Raw genomic sequence first — 18,241 nt, forward strand, 5'->3', positions numbered from 1 at the left:
TCGTATCAAACCATGCACAAAACAAAGAAATTGTGACAGCTTTTCCTCCCCTAGCATGTCCAAGTTGTACAATTGTTGCCGCCACTGTGGCAAATACAACTGGATCACTTTCCTGTGAGCTGAGCAACGACCAACAACACAGGAAACATTACATTTTGTTCCCGACAGTTACTGTGGTTGTTCCACTGTGATACTCAGGTAACTGGGGATGGCTACTGGGGAAACAAAAGTGCTCTCCTCTCCTTGTGTAGGTTGCACAATGGTTGACGCACTTCTTTTGTGCCATACACCAAGCCTTAATTTTGCCAGGGATCGTACCCAGTGGCAGACAGAGCTGCATATTGAAACAAGGCTTGCAGGGAACCTGAACATGGGTGGTGTCATTATTCTGTTGTCATTAAACTGTGCAATCAACATTTACTTCACAATAAATTAAAGCAAAAAACTTTTTCACAGATGTCAGATTTTATTTTCTATTTCTATTTCCCCCCAAAATTAAGTGAGAAGAATCAACAATCATGAATAGACATTAAATATAAGACAACCATAAGTGAAGGCGGCACGGTGGTGCAGTGGTTAGCATTGTCGCCTCACAGCAAGAGGCTTCCTGATTCGACCCCAGGGTGGGGAGCCCTTCTGTGTGGAGTTTGCATGTTCTCCCTGTGTCAGCGTGGGTTTCCTCCAGGTGCTCCAGCTTCCTCCCACAGTCCAAAGACATGCAGGTTAATTGTTGACTCTAAATTGTCCGTAGGTGTGAATGTGAGTGTGAATGGTTGTCTGTCTCTATGTGTCAGCCCTGTGATAGTCTGGTGACCTGTCCAAAGTCAGCAGGGATAGGCTCCAGCCTCCCTGTGATGCTTAATAGGATAAGCGATTACAGAAAATGAATGAATGAGTAAACAATCGTAAGTTTCAACATTTTTTTATTACTAAAAAAGGCACCAAATACAGGCATCATGTTGATAGCATCGTAGTTATTTTCCACAAAATGATAGCACCAAAAATATATTGTTATTTCCCATAATTTCCTGTTCCCGTGTTGTTTCGATAGGCACACAGTTGAAAGAAGACAGGAGGCGGGATCAGGGAGAGACGAATGGAGAGAAAGACAACATGTCGACATCTCACATTTTTTTCTTTTTGCAGTGCTCTCCAACCAGTGTCATACACTTACAAACATTTCCTTTAACATCATGGGTACATCAGTAGCTGAGCGTAACATAAAGATAATACATGATAATACACAGATGAGAGAAAAAAAAACATTTAAAAAATAAAGGAGGGATTTTGTGTCTTTGGGCGGAACGAAGGCAGGTAGACACACATCTCTTATAAAATACATCATTTTTAAAAAGTGATGATTTCCATTAGGACAGTAGTAAGGCTAAAGCACTCAGTCATGTGGACGGGATCGAAACCTCTGTTATCCAATACGGCGGCATCTGATTTGTTACAATCACATGGAAAGCTCCACTTTCTCACTCTTGGAAAAGAAAAAAAACACTTTGGATGATTTGTTTTGAAATTCATGAGAAAATACTGCATGGCACTTAATATTGGCAGCTATCAGAGTACAGTACAGACAACAAAAATAAGAATCTGTGTTGAAACAAGAAGAATTATCTGTTTGTTCAACGTGACAGTACAAATGTCTCTAAGTAAGGCTTGATACACACGTTTTTTTAAAAAAAAAATGCAAACAAAGTTCCTGCTCATGAGGGAAGGATTAACAAAAGTTATGGCATAATTGCACTTGAATAGGTATCATTCATTTTTGTTATTATTTACACTCTGCACTCATTCGGCCTCGGGCGCTAGCAGCACACTGTTTGTGCTTAATACTTTCACAGCAGCCAGAAGCAGCCGATGTAGAAGTCGCTCCACGGGAAAAGTTTTGTTCTGTTAAATCAGAGCTTTTAGAGTTAATATATCTGATAACTGAAGGATAAATGCAGATACAGGAGGACTTGTACACCGACCACCACTCCACAGTAGTGACATTTAGTAGCAGTGAAATGACTCGATACAGCAGAGAAGTGTTTTCGTAGAAACAATCACCAGTGTCTGAGCTACCGGTCACCATTTTGGTGCTAAAGAGGACGTAAATGTCAAGTAAAACAGTGATGAGATTAATGACGGTTTGGATGATTGGCTGCAGGTGTTTTGGCTGTTTGACGCAGCTGAGTGGTTTGTGGATTCCTGAGGTAGCCCAGTTGCAAAATGATTAAAACGCTGCGTAGCTGTCTGCACGTCACACTCTTCCCTTTTTCAAAGTGGTACAAAAATACATTAACAAACATCTCGTTCCTTAAGTACAAACTCTCTTTTAGAAAATACCTTTTCTTTTAAAATTTCACTTCCTCCTCTTCCTCTCCTCTCCTCTTCCTCGTCAGTGTTTCAGACCTCAGTGCCGTCGTTGAGGTTGTTGTGGAGTTTGACCTCCAGGTTGACCTGTTTGACCTTGGCCTTGCTGTTGGGCTCCTGGTTGCGGTTGAGGATGTTGATGTTTCTCACGGTGCAGTGTTTGGTGCTGAAGTTCTTCTCCACACATTTGTCCATACACACCTCCACCTTGGTGTTGAGCGGATACTCTTCATACGATTTCTGAGCCTTCTTGCTCTTCTTCTTGGCCGACCGTCGGCAGCGGCGGAAGAGGAAGCAGGCGGCCAGTAGTACAAGGACCAGCAGGGTGACGGCGGCCACGCCCCCGCCCACTGAGCTGCCCACGTGGGCGTTGAAGGAGGCGGAGGGCCCGGCCTCCAGGCGGAGCGACTTCATGTTGGTGCCGTTCTTCACCTGGTCACCCTCATTGTCGTAGATCAGGGACTCATCCAGCGTCAGACGCCCGCTACGATCCACCAGGTCACGTTTAGGACGGCTCAGCTGATAGGTGACCGAGCGCTGGATCCTGGGGCTGGAGCGTGACTCTGGGCTGATCACATAAATCACCTGCAAGTACCACTGGTGCCCCGCCTCCACCTGTCGATCAACAGAGAGAGAAGGAGGGTGTTAGCTACTGAGAGAACCCTCTAATAACCTGTTTACATTTCTGGCATTGTGTACGTTTGGTTTTGCACCTCACAATGACCTTCATTGTTCATACTTAGTTCAATTTGCACTCTATATATTAGGGGCCCCCTTCCTACTCTGCAACTGCTGCACAACAATTTCCCCCAGGATAAAGCTTAAGCTGATCTTGATGGATTGTTTTCACATTCATTTTCTCTTAAGAACATTCAGAAAATCACAGTATACACTGTAATTTCACATTCAATGACCTGTTAAATGATTTCAGGAAAATCGGCTATACGGTGCTTGTTAAGGTTGCTTAGCCACCTAAGACGCAACCTGCCGCTGCGCTCTTGAAAGCTGGCGTAAAAAAAGGGGCATAAGACTAGCGCCTAGAGCCCCACCTCTCGTTTTCTGGGTGGTTAAAGACGAGGCATGTGCACGGCCCCTAATTTACAGGGCTGGTAGCTGTGGTTGTGGCTCAGGAGGTTGAGTGAGTCATCCACTAAATGGAAGGTCAGTGGTTTGATCCCCAGCTCCTCCAGTCTGCACGTTGAAGTATCCTGGAGCAAGATACTGAACCCAAAGTTGCTCCCAATGAATGTTCCATCAGCGTGTGAGTTTGTTAAAAACTGAGTAGCAGTTGGCACCTTGTATGGTGGCCTCGGCCACATGTCCCCATACTAAATGAAATGTCTTTTCTGTCTCTCTTAAGAAAATAATATGGTTAAAACTGATTCATACTTTGCCGAAGTTTAAACTCAAACAGACCTATATTGTTCTGGTCTGGCTGCCACCCATGACAAACCTGAAACTAGGTAACATTTCCAATGATGCCTCTGATTGTCGAAAATTCTCTTGCCGGGAGTAAGGAATAGAAATTAACCAAACAAGAACGGAAAATTTCTACTTTGTGAAACTGAAATGGTATGTAACATTCTGTGAAATTAAAATTCACGAAGAAACACAGCACTGTAACACATGACACAGCTGCAGTGCAGGCTGGTTCCACACACCTTGTAGAGAGCATCGACCTTCATTGTAAAGCCGTCGACGCCCGGCATGGCGGTCATGGACTGCAGCTCGGGGATGTCTGAGGCAAAGTGAGCCTCGAAGGGAACGTCGTGGAAAAAGTTGTCACAAACGTCGGGCTGTTTACGATCCTGCAGAGCAAACACGAAGAGAAGATAATCAAAATCAAACTTAAGTTGCTACCTTACAAAGTTTTCTTTTCATTGCAAGTCAGGGTTATTCTATTTAATCTGTTGGAAGTGACACACCACTTTGAAATTCAACCAATGGCTCTATGTAGTGAAACTGGAAAAGTATTACAGTGCACATCATGCTGCACATCATGACAACAACCAGGCACCAGAAACACAATTTACATGGTGAAGGACTTCAGTGATTTAAATAACCCGCAGGCTTTGAATATCTTCATAAAAATCTGGTCAGACTGGTGCGGCAGGTAAAAAAAGGAAGCTCTTTGTGTGTGTGTGTTTGTCTCTATGGGGGGGATGTTCACCTGCTGTGTACAGGCATAACATTACAGGAAGAGTGAGGTTATCTTAGGTCATCTGAAGCCAATAAATCAGAGGAGAATCTGAAATGCTCTTTTTTATCTTGAGGGTAATAGTTCTACAAAACGTAAATTAAGTTGATGGTTTTCAACAAAAATGTCTTATAATAATAATAATAATAATAATATAATAATAATAATGTCTGATTATAATCTTAACAGATATAAGACCTTTGAACAGAAATAATCAGCAGCTGTTTAGAGACAGACACAAACGCTCTTGGTACACTTGGACATTCACTGTAAACTGATTGCTTCAAGCTGAATCAAATGTTTAGTTCTCTTTGAAAGAAAGAAATTAAAAAAGCATAATATGCAGATAAAAAGTCATCCATCAGAGCTTCTCCCTTTAAATTCTAAGTGTTCAGCATCCATTTTATGAAAATGTTGTGGTTGCATCTTTGCTCCAGCTGCGGCAGCCTGGTTTTTTTCCTGAGCAACAATTTCCCTGAAGGCCAGGGAGGGCCGTGGACTCTCCAACTGTGGACAGAGCCTGTCGTTCAACTAAGAAAACACACAGGCTTTTATATGAGACAGTCATTTGTTTCTAATTTCCCTATTTCGTAGTATATATTAGTATATTTAATCATATTTTTGTCGACCTATTTTTAAAATTTCTCCCAGTAATCATGTTATTTCAGTGTTTTTGCTGTTTTCTTGTAATAACTTGACATTTACTGTAAATGTTTCACATTAAAATGCCTCAAGCAAACAAATGCCTCCAATTTTATTGTGAAATGACAGCAGGAAGTCTGATTAGAAAGTCAGACTCTAAAAGTTATACTGATGGATTAATGCTTTGGAAATGTACATTAAGTTAATTTTATCATGACAACCATCATGCAAGTAATTGTGTTTTATTCTCCTTTGTTCCCGGCCTTTATTTGTTTATCCAGAACTTCTCTGGTTGTTATGTAAAACCTGTTTATTATCTGAACACTGGAGTTCTCAGGCCAAGTGATAACACACTCTGAATCCTCAATATGTTGCTATTTAATATTTAATAATGATCTTGGTAATGATATTTACCCCCAGGCAGGCAGACATATCATGCATTTTGAATGACACTCTCTAAACATGCACCGCACACCAGAGTAAATACAAGAAAACATAAATATTTGTACCAGCAGTAAGAAGCGGTGTTTGAGGTTCTTGTTGGGCTGGATGCAGCCGTACTGCGGCCCCTCGTTGTACAGTGTCCCCGTGGGGTCAAAGAAGGGAACGTATCCGTCCCTGCCGGTGCAGAGGTACACCTTCTCCAGCTGCAGTTTGTAGGCTGCGTTCAAGTTCTGCTCAGGGTTCCACAGCACCCTGCCGTACAGAGTTTGACCTGCGGGGGGCAGCAGAGGCACAGGTTTTCTTTTATTAGTACATGTGCATGAAAATGTGTGTTTGGGCTGCGTTAAACCTCAAAGCGTCTTCATCTGTGACTTGAATTAAGTGAGTATTACAACATTATCTTGGTGTATTGGTTAGAACCTCTTAGTTAGTCATCACATTAACTTCTTCACATCCACTGCTCACTGCAAATCTTTCATCAAATAATTCACCATGTCTGCCATCTTTAGTCAGAAAAATTTAAAATAGTCGGACAGAGTATTGTGACAAATTTACGAGAGGTTGGCAGGGAATTTCTTAAAATTCAGTTGAACAAAAAAGCAGCTTAATGCTCTTTAATTACTTTTATAAAGGCTGTTTTTAGAAGGTTATACTCTAACCCCTCTGTCATACCCATGGAGAATGCTCCCTTGTAGTCCATCTCAGCCATAGAGACGTCAGCGGTGGCAGGGTCCATCATGAACACCTTCTCGTTGTTACACAGCTGGAACTCCGTGTTGAGGGAGTAAACCACAGGAACGGGCCGGTTGGTCTGCTGGAAGGCGATCGGCACCAGAAACCTGTCAGAGAACAACAACACAGTTCAGGATTCAAGTGACCTGCTGTGCTTTTATTGGTAGAAGAGAATATGTCACTTTTAAACACAGGATTCCAGCAGGGACGTACTTCTCTGGAGCGTGAGCCGTGCAGGACAGAGGTTTGTCCCCGGGGTCGATCCAGGGCTGAGTGGGCTGGACGGTGCAGGGGACCAAGAAGACGGTGTACTCTCCAGAATAGTCCTTCCTGTTGAGGAATACACACAGAAAGACAACACAAATGATTATCACCAGGCACTGTGAGGTCAAATGAAGGAACTAAAGACCCTGCCACACCAAGCAACAATCAGTCTGTCGCCCTAGTTGCTGCGGTGAGTCCTGCCTCGTTGGCCCTTGTTGGCCCCTGTTGGCTTATTTTTTTTGCCGATTCAGCATGTTGACTTGGCAACAGTGACGGCCTAGCCCACTGGTGAATTAAGTCACTCTGACTGGCAGTTCAGCTCAGTGCACCAGGCGAGATACAGAAATGAGGAAAGTAAACAAAGAGCTAAAGTCAAGAGGGAGTGGGACCAAAACAAACTTGTTACATAAGGTAAGACTATTTTTCTTTACCCATCGAGCTCTTTAGCAGAAACGTTTTGTTTGTGTTACTGTTTATCAGCATACGGTAAATATGCTTTGTTCCGTCAGCACTGGATTATGTTGTTAATGTGCTAACCGACTAACTAGCGTCAAGGCAGTCTTCCTGTTTCCCCTTTTGAATGACGATAACAAACTACCGCCGTCTGCTTGTGTGCAGGCACAGAACGTTCGTGCTGGTTCGACGTTGGCTGTAGTCTTTGCAGTGTCATGTGCAACTTTTCAGCCGAGACACAATGGCGTCAGGCAACACAGCGGTGGGCCTTTGTTGCCACTACTTCTCTGAAGTCAGTTTGGTGTGTCTGAGCCTCAAGGGTTGATCTAAACAGATCAAAACCTTCTTGGTCTTTCAGAAGTTGAAATATCATTTCAGTATTTCCACAGAATCAATTTGTGTTGTTCCGTAAGGAGCCCTCTGAGACTCTCTGCAGCAGACATAATATCAGCCTCAAACTTCTTCTACTTCTCTGTCTTCTCATGTAGTTTGAATTGTTTCTGGCTACTGTGACCCTTGGCTGGATGACACTGCATTTTGAAAAACTTTAAAGGGCCAGTGTGTAAAATGGGTTGAAAACAGTGACATCAGTGGTCAAATTCTAGATTGCAGGGCTCACTCGCTCACCCCTCCCGTCGGGTAAATGACGGTGGCCTTGTAGGGACAAAAAGCCTTGCGCAGACACGAGTTTTTCAGGAGTAGGTCTATCTAGCGACGAGGTGAATATTTATTTAGAAATCTAAACCATGTTATGATATTGTAATGAATCCCTCACGAGCAGGAGACCAGAGGAGCATTCGGGAAAAAGGCCCGTTTATTTGAGCACTCCAAAAACTCCGGTAACACTCCAGGGGGTAAAAGACTCTGTCCCAAACTCTGACTCTTCTAGCGTAACACACACACTTCATACACACATACTCGTTTACAATACCTAGTGGGTACCCCCTCCCCTCTCTGCTCCACCAATCTCCAGCCCGCACACTGACTGACAGCGTAGCCTGTAAACAGAGCTCAGCTGTTTATTTAGCCTAGCAATATCTCCGGACTATAGTAGCTGCAATGGACGACTTTGAACGCGATTTTGAAGAGTTTCTTGTAGCGGACACAGACCCAGAGCCGTACCTGTTTGAGCAGGAGCATACAGATGAGGAACTTAGATGCTGAGCGGGCGAGAAGAGAGGCTGAATCCTCCGCAAACATTTTGCAGCACAGAATGGGATTCGGTGCTAATGCTGCCATCGTTGGGGAGATAGGAGGAAAAGCGCCACAGAGAGTGCATCACAAGGAGTGAAGTTGCGTCTTCTTTTCCTTGCAGATGACGGTTCGGGTTCATTCTCTCCTGTTGCGTGGTAAGTGTGGTCCATTCGCAAACTTAATAACTAAAAAAACTTTTTACTACTCTCTATCGACAAACTACTAACACTCTCTGCTGTTTCCTCCTCCTTCTTCCTTCCTTCCTGTCTTCGTTGGTTTATTTATACACGCGAAACGCGTTCTCTGGCTGGCTGGATTGTCCACTCAGGCTGCCTTACATACATGGCGGCGCAAGATGGCGACCTCTCTAATGCAAGGCCCTTGCTATACATATATATATATATATATATATATATATATATACACATATATATATATATATATATATATATATATATAAAAGCATAACTATAAGGCTACGAAAACCAAACGAATTTGATTTTATAGTGATTATACACTTATATAAACATATTAATGGGTAGAATATTCAGATTCAGATTCAGATTGACAATAAACCATGCCAAATATTACACACTGGCCCTTTAAGTAGATTCAACTAATATCTGCAAGGTGGTGACAGTCTGAAAGTTTTGCTAAATCCTGGAGCAACTTTGCAGTAAAACTTCCACTATCATTATCCCCCTCCAGCTGAACTGTAAAATATCAGTGCATCCTCTTTCACTCTCTCTGATTGTGGCTGTGTATGAACTGACTGACCTGCTGTAAGAGCTGGTGGCTCTCCACAGCTGGTACGGGGAGTCAAAGGTCTGAGCGCTCCACAGCAGCTGAATGTCGAACTCGATGCCTCCGAGGTGGTCGGGAGCCATCAGGTGGGACTTGTGGCCCGGCAGAGTGTGGTGTTCGAGGACAAATTGACCTGGAGGAAGAAATAATGGAAGAGAAATTAGACAGAGATATGAGTTGTTATGCTCTGAAGTGGAGGATGACTGGCTGAAACTGCTCTTCATCTATTAGTCCAGAACAAGGACAATGAAGTATATTTGTGGTATTAATAAGACAAGAGACAAAAAAATACAGCCAAGACAGACAGCAGCACAAATGATATCCTTGGGATCACCTTAAGAGCGATTTGATGACTGTCCGAATTTACAGGCCGACACAGCTGGAGCGTGCAGCCCGTGCCTGTCACCTCTGTTTACAGAATGCCATCGTTAAGCAGAGTGGATGCTCGCTTCGTTAAAGTTATTGTTCTTGATGTGGACAGCCCTTCACATCTGAAATGAAATATGGTGGGTGCTGTGAACTGACCTCTGAATTTGGCGTGGGTTTTGAACTCAATCACCAGTCGCCCGTCCTCTCTGATGTAGATCCTGATGATCTGCAGTCTGGCTGAGAGGACGCTGTCGGTCTGGATACCTGTACGCAGAAAACACCAGCCAATAACGTCAGAGGTCAGAGGTCAAATTAAGATTAATGCAGAACTGCAACACTGATCAGATAAATTAAACAACAAAATTGGATAATAATAATTTCAAATAATGACCAGTGCACCTCATTTAATATTAAATGAAAAAGAAAACATGCCAACTATGAAAAGTTGTATATTTTCATTTTGTATCTACTGTCTTAGATCCAATGTAAGAAGAGACACTACACGAAGGAGCAAAACCATAGCGGGACACTTATTTTCCAGTTTATATTTCAGTTCTCTGCTGTGTTTGGTCCTGACCTGTCCTCCACAGCACGGTGTCGTAGAAGAAGGAGAACTCCATCTCTGTGTGATGCTCCAGAGAGGCCCAGCCTCTCGGTGCCGTCACATAGATGTAGGACACGTAGAGAGGAACCTGCACCGTCAGGAAGGACTGAGCCGAGTCCCGAACCTGGAAGAACAACAGCAGGCTTTAATGTTGGTTCTCCACCTGCGGGCTGGGACCCCTCAGAGGGTCACATCAGGGTTTGAACCTCTACTGAGAAGACCCAATTACTTCTGATGGTACTGCATGTCACATGTTGTTCACAAGGACAAGAGCAGACTTTCAGACTCAAATTTTAGGCAAACATGAACAAGTGCTCAGAATAATGGAAAGTTTGAACATGTAATGTTTCATGGCAGCTGATCAATCGTCTGATTATGAGGACTGTGGTCCAAAGCCCCTAAAAGGTGAGACCTCAAGTGGAGTTTTACCAACATTATTATGTTGTTAGTCCAGACTTAGATTTCCATCTGACGACAAAGATCGTCGTAGCCTGAAATATACCAACTACACATCTTTAGGTGACAGATCAGGCTGGAAAGCTACTTGGTCAAGGTGTCTGTAACAGAGTTTAGAAGCTCTAATGAACCATTTTAGACATTTTTTAATTTGCAGTGACACAAACAATTTGTATCTGGCAGTCACACAAAGAACTGGCCGTTTACTGAACTGTTTACCTGGAAATCAGCTGTAACAGAGCCCCCGCAGACGTCAATGAGCTCCGTCATGTCATAGTAGGCGTCAAAGGTCCAGATGCAGCTCTTGAGGTTAAGGTGCTTGTACAGCTGGATGCTCTTGGCCTCCCGGACGTTGGGGTTGAACTGGTAGGGGCGGTCGTATCCCGGCCCCAGAGAGATGCTGTCATAAGAAATGTCGTCCAGGAAGCCTGTCTCTGTGGGAGAATGTTTGCATTAGTGAGGAATCTTTGTGTCATGATCACAGATAATTATAATTTCTTATCTAAACAAAGATCTGGTAAAAGTTTAAGCACCATTCTAATGCAGTGCACAAGGTAAAGCATATTACAAGTAGCTCAGGTTAAGGGAATTCACGGGAGATCCATGTGTGTGTCTGTGTGACTGACCGGAGACACCCTGCAGGTCTTTGAGGGTAACAAGGTTGGAGCAGACATGCTGCTGCCTGTAGATGGACTCTGACAGCAGGAAGTGCAGGTTGTGCAGAGGCATGGTGGACACCAGGGGGAGCATGCCGTCCTGATGGGGGATCTGCACTGAGATATGGATACTACACAGGAACAGATAAAGACATTAACAAACAATTCATTAAGTTTTAGTTGAGACTTTTATCCAAAAAGCGACCATCCACCGGTTCCTACTCACCGGTTGGGGTGCTCCTTGTGCTTGACATCCAGGTACTTGAGCGTGGCGATGAAGGACTGAGCCTGGAAGCCCCTGGCGGTTCCCGTGGTAACAGGCGTGTGGCAGATGGAGCCGTCTGTGCCGATGGTGACGATGTTGCTCCTCAGCGGTGTTCCAAGGTGACCCGCCTTATCTCTGGCCTGAGCAACGCAGCGAACGTGGAAGCGGCGGCTGAAATAAATACTGTCCAGGACCTGAGAGAGACAGCAGAGGGGACGAGACATGAGAGACATTGCATTGAAATTTTAAGGAGGTTTAATGTGTGTCACTAGATAGAAGTTATAACACCATCTCTAACACTAAACGATTCCATTTCAGATCGCACCATATGGTTGACGCTGGTGTACGGGGTTGTGTCTGTGACTGTCTCGAAGGGGGACCGGGCGCCGCTGGTGTCAGTGGGTGCCGCCACCTCCCAGGAGAAGTGAACTTGTGTCTGGTTGATGCCGGCCTCCTCACAGCGCTCCTTCATCACCGAATACTTGGGGTAGTGAGGGTCACAGGGGGTGACACACACCAGAGGGTAACCTGGAGAGGGCGTCTTCTTGCTGCCTTCTTTGGTCACCTCCTGGACGTGATCGTAGTCGGCGAGAGAGACCACCTGAGGAGGAAGCAGGATGGGAACTGATGAAGTTGATTTCTTTATTTCAACATGATACAGACACACAAACACTGCACGAGATGGGACCCCTGCTGAGGTACTAAAAGGCATTTGGGGTAAAATCACGCACCCCATAATAATATGCCATGTGAACATAGCTGTACACAGTGGAAGTGGTTTTGGTTAATTGCATAAGAAGTGTAAAATGCTGTGAACGAACGCCTGAAGGGAAATGCTGCCCATGTTTCCTGCTGGAGCTGCTGAATATGTAGGAGAGGAGAGCAGAGCTTTTCCCAGGAGTGGAGATGTTTCTGGTTTCTGGCGTCAATCTCTCTAAGTGCTACAAACATGCTGAACACTCAGATACAAGCCAACTTTCTCTGTCGAAAACAAACCAGTAAGCAAGTCACCAGAATCCTTAACAGAGCTGCTTCAGACACATCCTGTAGCAGTTTGTCCCACTGCTCCTGCTGCACGTCTTAACGCTGCTCTGTGTTTGTTTGTTATCATCAGATAATGCAGACCGGATGAATTAGTTATGGCACTATAACATGTTTAGCATTTCTTACAATAGGCGTGGCGGGGAGGATGAGGCTGCCCGAGGCCTCCTGGTCCAGAATGGTCACCGTTGCCATGGTGATCTCCCCGAGCACCGCCTCCACAGGGTCGTCAGGGCCGAGGACCAATGAGAAGGACTCGTGCCACTCCCTGTCCTCATTGGACAGAATCTCCACCTTGAACATGATGTGGTCCATCCCTACGGAGGGAGGCAAAGAGAGGAGTTAAAAAAAAAAAAAGAATCTCTTTCTTTGTACTAGTCAGATATGAATTTTCAGCACCGACCAGGGGTGAATTTAAGCACTCGGCTCTTGGGATTGTAGTCGACTCCAGACTGGGCCGATCCATCCCGGGTGCTGCAGCGGATCTTGGAGGTTCGGTCCAGATCCCCTCGACGGATCACCTTGATGTTGAGCACCTCGATGCCATCGGGACCAGGAGGCTCTCTGACCTGATAGGACGCCTGCTCAAACTCAATGGTGGGAGCTGCAGCAGCAGAAGAGGATGAAAGGTCACAGTGGTGGTTACTTGTATATCACTGACTGTGTGATATGCATGTTAAGCAATATACTCACTGGCAAATTCACAAAAAATGGATTTTGGCCACTGAAATGTGCATCACTTGCAACTGCTATTAGCCTCATCTCAAGGTCCAATTCACAAATGATATTGCATATTGCATATTACAGCACAAACATGCCCATGAAGTTTTGCAGATGAGTGCAATGTGCTCTTTTGCTGGTAATTGGAATTATTATTGGCAAAATATAAATGGCAGAACAACAGAAACTTTCAGAGCGTGGGCGTCAGATCCAGAGGCATTCCTCCAAACTTCAGAGAAGGATTTTAAATGTGTATTAATTTCATATCCCAGTCTGTCAGTGCGATTCAGTTACCACCACCTCTCTGAACATGCTAAGTGTGTGGCTATTAGCGCTCATCTGTGAATTGGACTGTTTTTGCAATGAGACTCTTTTTCGTAGAAAGGCGCCACCTTTGCTCCAAGTGTATGCATATTATCATATTTAAATACGTGCAAATATCACAGGAGCACCGAGACACTATTTGCCTGGCACTGCAGTTAGAGGTTCATTTCATTCTTTGCAAGTGCTTTGACAATTCTTTCTTTTTGCCTTATGTGTGCAGGTTTTTTGTCTGTATAGGCCGCACGATCCTTTTATGAATTTGCCCCTCAATTGCCATTTTATTAGATACACCTAGATATAACTACTGCAGTCCAGACAAATGTCCTGCAATAAATCATTCTTCATGAAGGTTTAGTTTTTGTTGAAACTGTTGTAAGGACGGAGCTGTATGATCATTTTTGGAGGCCGTAGTTTGCGGTGTTGCTGAATTGTATCGTGTTATGCTGAGTGCTGTTTCTAATATCTCCACTCCATCTCTATGTGAGCTGAACACAAATTGTGGAAATCTGATATCATTTCAAAAGTTTAAGAACGTGCAAACAACACTCTAACTTCTTGATAAATACACTCAAACCATGATGTATGACTTTCATGAGCTGGCTGGTGCAAGAGGACAAATTAAATGTTGTCTCTGGAACAAAAACTGAGGTGCCACAGAAGTTCAACAATCAGTGATGAGTGAGACTACATCTATAAACCAGTAAACTATTTTCTGTATGAGGCGTCTGCTTACCATCTTCATCATTGGTGATGGTGATGGTGACAATGTCGCTGGCGCCCACCATGGCACCACTCCAGTGGTCACCCAGCGGTGTCCCAAGATGCACCTGGAACTCCTCCTCTGGCTCAAAAACAGAGTCATCGTTGATGTGAACAGTGCAGTTTTTTACCTGGAAAACAAAAACACAAAAAATATATTAATGGGCAGATTCACTGACAAAAAAAGATAAAATCACACTTAATCTACTTTAGATAAACACATTGGACTAAACTCTACCTTCTCTCCTTTGAGGAAAGTGATTCGAGACTCGTCAGCGTTCCTCCTCTCCTCAAAGTCATCCATCACCATGGCTGACATGGTGCGAGTGAAACACCGCACCGATGACTTGAAGGACAGGTCACCCGTACGGATGATGGGGATGTGAAGAACGCTGTCTTTCTCCTTCACAGTGTAGGCGCTCTTCTCAAACTGCATGCTGGGAACTAAGAGAAGTGTTGATAGCAGTGAGAAAGCTGATGATGTCTGCGAGGTATGTGAGAGGCCTTAAATAAAAAAATGAAATGCATATTTGATTTTAAGTGACATTGCTGTGTGTACGTACTGTCCTGGAAGGTGTCAGTGATGACGACGTTGGCTTCATAGGGCTCCTGGAGGACAGCACCCTGAGGAGAACTGAGGAACACCACAAACGACTCAGATCCTTCGATGGATGGATTCTGGATGTCGTCCATGATGGTCAAACTGCAGGTCTGTAAAAAACAGGAGGCCAGAGTGTTAGCAAGGTTTCTGCAGGTGTCCTGGGCCAGGTCTGTTGGTTTAACAGCCCCTTTTACACAGCCTGTTCAAGGCGGGTATGTTGCACCATTATTCTGCCTTGCCGTTCTGTATAAACGGTACAATCGCAAAACGGAGGTACAGGGTTGCCCAATCGATGTCTGTGTGAAAGGGACAGCTGGCAGGATGGGACCATGTGTGCGATCCACTGCCGGGAGATTTAAAAAGCAGCTAGCAGCAGTTAGCGGCTAACTCAAAGAAGAAGAGCAGCAACTAACAATGTCCAAAAATTGGGAAAACATGAGATCCAGGAGCTTCTTACCCTCCAAGCAGAGGACAAAATCAGTCACCATATAACAGGGACAGTGAGTGATTGTTATTGTCATGTTATAGTATTGATATTATTTAAAAAGCGCTTCCAACATGTACGTTATATGTCATACTATAGGCCGATGCTGTTGTGTTAAATGTCACGCCTGTCATGGCTCTTTTTCTCCCGTGTCATAAGGGTTAAAGCCTCCTAGAATGGAGGCTTCTAGGAGATGTTCTTCTTGAGCTGAACATTTATCCATGTAAAGATGTTTATCTTTAAGACTATTAGTGAAGATGCTTCTTTATACCCATTCAAATCCAGCTGCTTTTAATTTAGCACTTTGAGGTCAGTCAAGTTTATTTATAAAGCACATTTCATACACAGAGGCAGCTCAAGGTGCTTTACATAATGAGGTTTAGAAAAGACATAGGTGTGAGAAATAAAAGTGTGGGAAGGAGTAAAAAAAAATTAAAAGAGGAGATATTAACAGACAGATAAAAGGCAAAAACATGAATGTAAAGTCTTTGGCTTGTAGCAGTTCCAGTTGGTGCAAACTTTCAGGTATCTTTGCTGTAGGTGAGAAGTCTCTGTCCTTACCTCCTCAGTTCTTCCAGGTTTGAACTCCACCTTCTTGGAGCTGGGGATGTAGTCGACCCCCGGGCTGGCAGAGGGGGGGTCTGAAGGTCGGGTGGCGCACCACACAGAGGTCAAAGAGGACAAGTCACTGCCTTGGCGCAACACCGGGATTTCAATTGTGCCTGGAGTGTGGAGATGAGAATGTAACACAGGTGTAAATAAAATGGAAATGATCACGATTTGCATCTTCAAACTACAGATGATAACAAGGAGCACCAAGTCTAAAACACTACGTGACCGTCAACAGCCCTAGTTTGAGAAGTCTTCTTTAATTGAAGACATTAATATAAATCTTCAAGTTAAAATGATTGCAAAAAAGTGTGTGTGGCAACACTGACCTAATGTAAAAGCAGTAGCCTGCTGTGCTAATTAATAAAAGAGGTAACTCTCAGTCCCGTGTTTCCAGCTTCAGAACATGTTCTCTGCTCCAAAATAAATTATTAGACTAAAATACCATGCACTGCAATCTACAGACCAACTTGGGGAAGAAAAAAGAAGATAATCTTGTTTCTACAAATGAGATGAGTAAGTGTTCAGGGAGTGTGTTGACATTCTGTTTCATGTGTAGTAAGAGGGTCGGGGAAGAGGAAATTAATGCTAAACCCTTGGATCTTGGATGGAGCCATTAAGAAACTTTCCTTTCCAAAGACAATTTGTAGACTTACTCTTCCTTGGACTTCCCTAATTTCCCCAGGGAGATCATTACATGTTCACATTTCTCTTAGAAAATACAGTCATGCTGTGACATCTGAAAAAATAATTCCTCTTGAGGATAGAAAAAAAACGTCAGAAGTAATTCTGTGAAAATGCAGAAAGAAAAGAGACTCATGCAACCACTCTGCGAACAGAAGCAGCTCATACCAGCATCTTCACTGAAAGTAAAGGTGGCGTTTCCGAGAGTAACAGTCGATGCATCGTTGGGTCCATCGATGACAACCTTGGCTGTCATCACGTCCCCCATGCGGGCGTTGTCCGAGGCGTCTGACAGCACCAGCTCGAACTCCTCAGACAGCTCGTACTCGCTATCGTCGATGAGCTTGACGTCACACGTGGACATGCTGACCCCGGGGCCGAAGATGACGCGGTTGTCGTTGGTCATGCCGCGGCTCTTGTAGTCGGAGCCGGACTCCAGAGCGTGGAGGCTGCTGCCCTGAGCCGTCTTGGCGATTGTGTAGCAGAGAGCAGACACGGTGCTGGAGGTGTCACCTGAGTGGAAATAGGGCAAGAGAGGAGGGTCACTGCTGGTCATATGTTGACGACTATTTCTCTTCTGCACTTTGGATTGCTTTGAAATATGTTCCATGCTTATACTGAAAGATGAAGGTAGCTTACTGAGTTTGACTGAGGGGTTTTATTCACTGCATTCTGCAAAACTGTAGACATGATTGCTTGGATTTAAGTGGCACCAGAAAAGTTTGGTTGTATTTTGTTTTTGCCTTATCTTTAACACGCTCACTTGACATTTTCCAGGTAACACCCCTCCGAAAACAAGCTAGAACTAGATAAAATCTTTTTGGTTGATAAGTGGTTTTAAAACTAGAACAATCTTGTCAATTAATTTTCTGTTTATTGACTAATCAGTTACGACGAATATGATAAAAAGTCTTTAACAGCAGAATCAACTGTATTACAATTTAGCTCCTGACACTGAAGTCGACCCGCATCACACTCATGCTGGTTGTACATTCAGTACGTTGCTGTTTAACTTGCTGCAATTTTCTTTAATGGAGCTTTTCACGAGAATATCTATGATTCAGTCTGATTCAGATTGTCTGCACGCTTTTTCAACATAGAGGCTGACCAAACATCCTCTTTTGCCCGGACATGTCCACTTTTCACGTCCTGTCCGGGGCATCCGTGGGATGTTTATATTATTATTATTATTATTATTATTATTACTATTATTATGATTATTATTATATTATTGATGATAATGTCTGGTTTTCCTTTCCGAACCCGACAGTCATGCTGATTTGTTATGTCCGAAAACCGAACCAAGCCCGACATTATTTAATGACCAAAGCACTGAGTTTGTGTCACACAGTGGTTACAGGCTATTTAACAGGCCGGGCGTGCGCCGTGGGTGCTCAGCTGCGGAGAGGGAGACCTCCGTGTTTGAGAAGGGAGCGGGCGGCCGGAGGTCTGAGGCTTCCAGCGAGGAGAGAGGGAGAAACAAACAGCCAACGTGTGTCTGTGTGTGTTATGTTCAGGTGTTGTCACGTAAATAACAGTGCCCAAGCAAAAAACAGGACAGACAATAGGGTTTTA

The 18,241-nt window shown here is 44.1% G+C and overlaps 1 protein-coding gene across 1 annotated transcript in view; it reads right to left on the reverse strand.

Moving 5' to 3' along the window:
• Nucleotides 1–915: 915 nt before the first annotated feature.
• Nucleotides 916–18,241, reverse strand: part of fras1 (Fraser extracellular matrix complex subunit 1) — a 402,098-nt gene continuing 384,772 nt past the window's right edge. The window contains exons 55-73 of the mRNA XM_049578302.1: nucleotides 16,835–17,179; nucleotides 15,935–16,095; nucleotides 14,852–14,999; nucleotides 14,527–14,732; nucleotides 14,263–14,419; nucleotides 12,889–13,089; nucleotides 12,615–12,802; nucleotides 11,770–12,045; nucleotides 11,406–11,638; nucleotides 11,150–11,310; nucleotides 10,743–10,957; nucleotides 10,041–10,191; nucleotides 9,620–9,727; nucleotides 9,068–9,227; nucleotides 6,593–6,709; nucleotides 6,320–6,486; nucleotides 5,713–5,918; nucleotides 4,026–4,172; nucleotides 916–2,979 (exon numbers count right to left, since the gene is read on the reverse strand). Coding sequence (XP_049434259.1) covers nucleotides 2,398–2,979; nucleotides 4,026–4,172; nucleotides 5,713–5,918; nucleotides 6,320–6,486; nucleotides 6,593–6,709; nucleotides 9,068–9,227; nucleotides 9,620–9,727; nucleotides 10,041–10,191; nucleotides 10,743–10,957; nucleotides 11,150–11,310; nucleotides 11,406–11,638; nucleotides 11,770–12,045; nucleotides 12,615–12,802; nucleotides 12,889–13,089; nucleotides 14,263–14,419; nucleotides 14,527–14,732; nucleotides 14,852–14,999; nucleotides 15,935–16,095; nucleotides 16,835–17,179 — 3,929 coding nt within the window. The 3' untranslated portion in view covers nucleotides 916–2,397. The remainder of the gene's footprint in view (nucleotides 2,980–4,025; nucleotides 4,173–5,712; nucleotides 5,919–6,319; nucleotides 6,487–6,592; nucleotides 6,710–9,067; nucleotides 9,228–9,619; nucleotides 9,728–10,040; nucleotides 10,192–10,742; nucleotides 10,958–11,149; nucleotides 11,311–11,405; nucleotides 11,639–11,769; nucleotides 12,046–12,614; nucleotides 12,803–12,888; nucleotides 13,090–14,262; nucleotides 14,420–14,526; nucleotides 14,733–14,851; nucleotides 15,000–15,934; nucleotides 16,096–16,834; nucleotides 17,180–18,241) is intronic.

This window comes from Epinephelus fuscoguttatus, linkage group LG6 (assembly GCF_011397635.1).
Source record: "Epinephelus fuscoguttatus linkage group LG6, E.fuscoguttatus.final_Chr_v1".
In the NCBI taxonomy this organism is placed as follows: Eukaryota; Metazoa; Chordata; class Actinopteri; order Perciformes; family Serranidae; genus Epinephelus; species Epinephelus fuscoguttatus.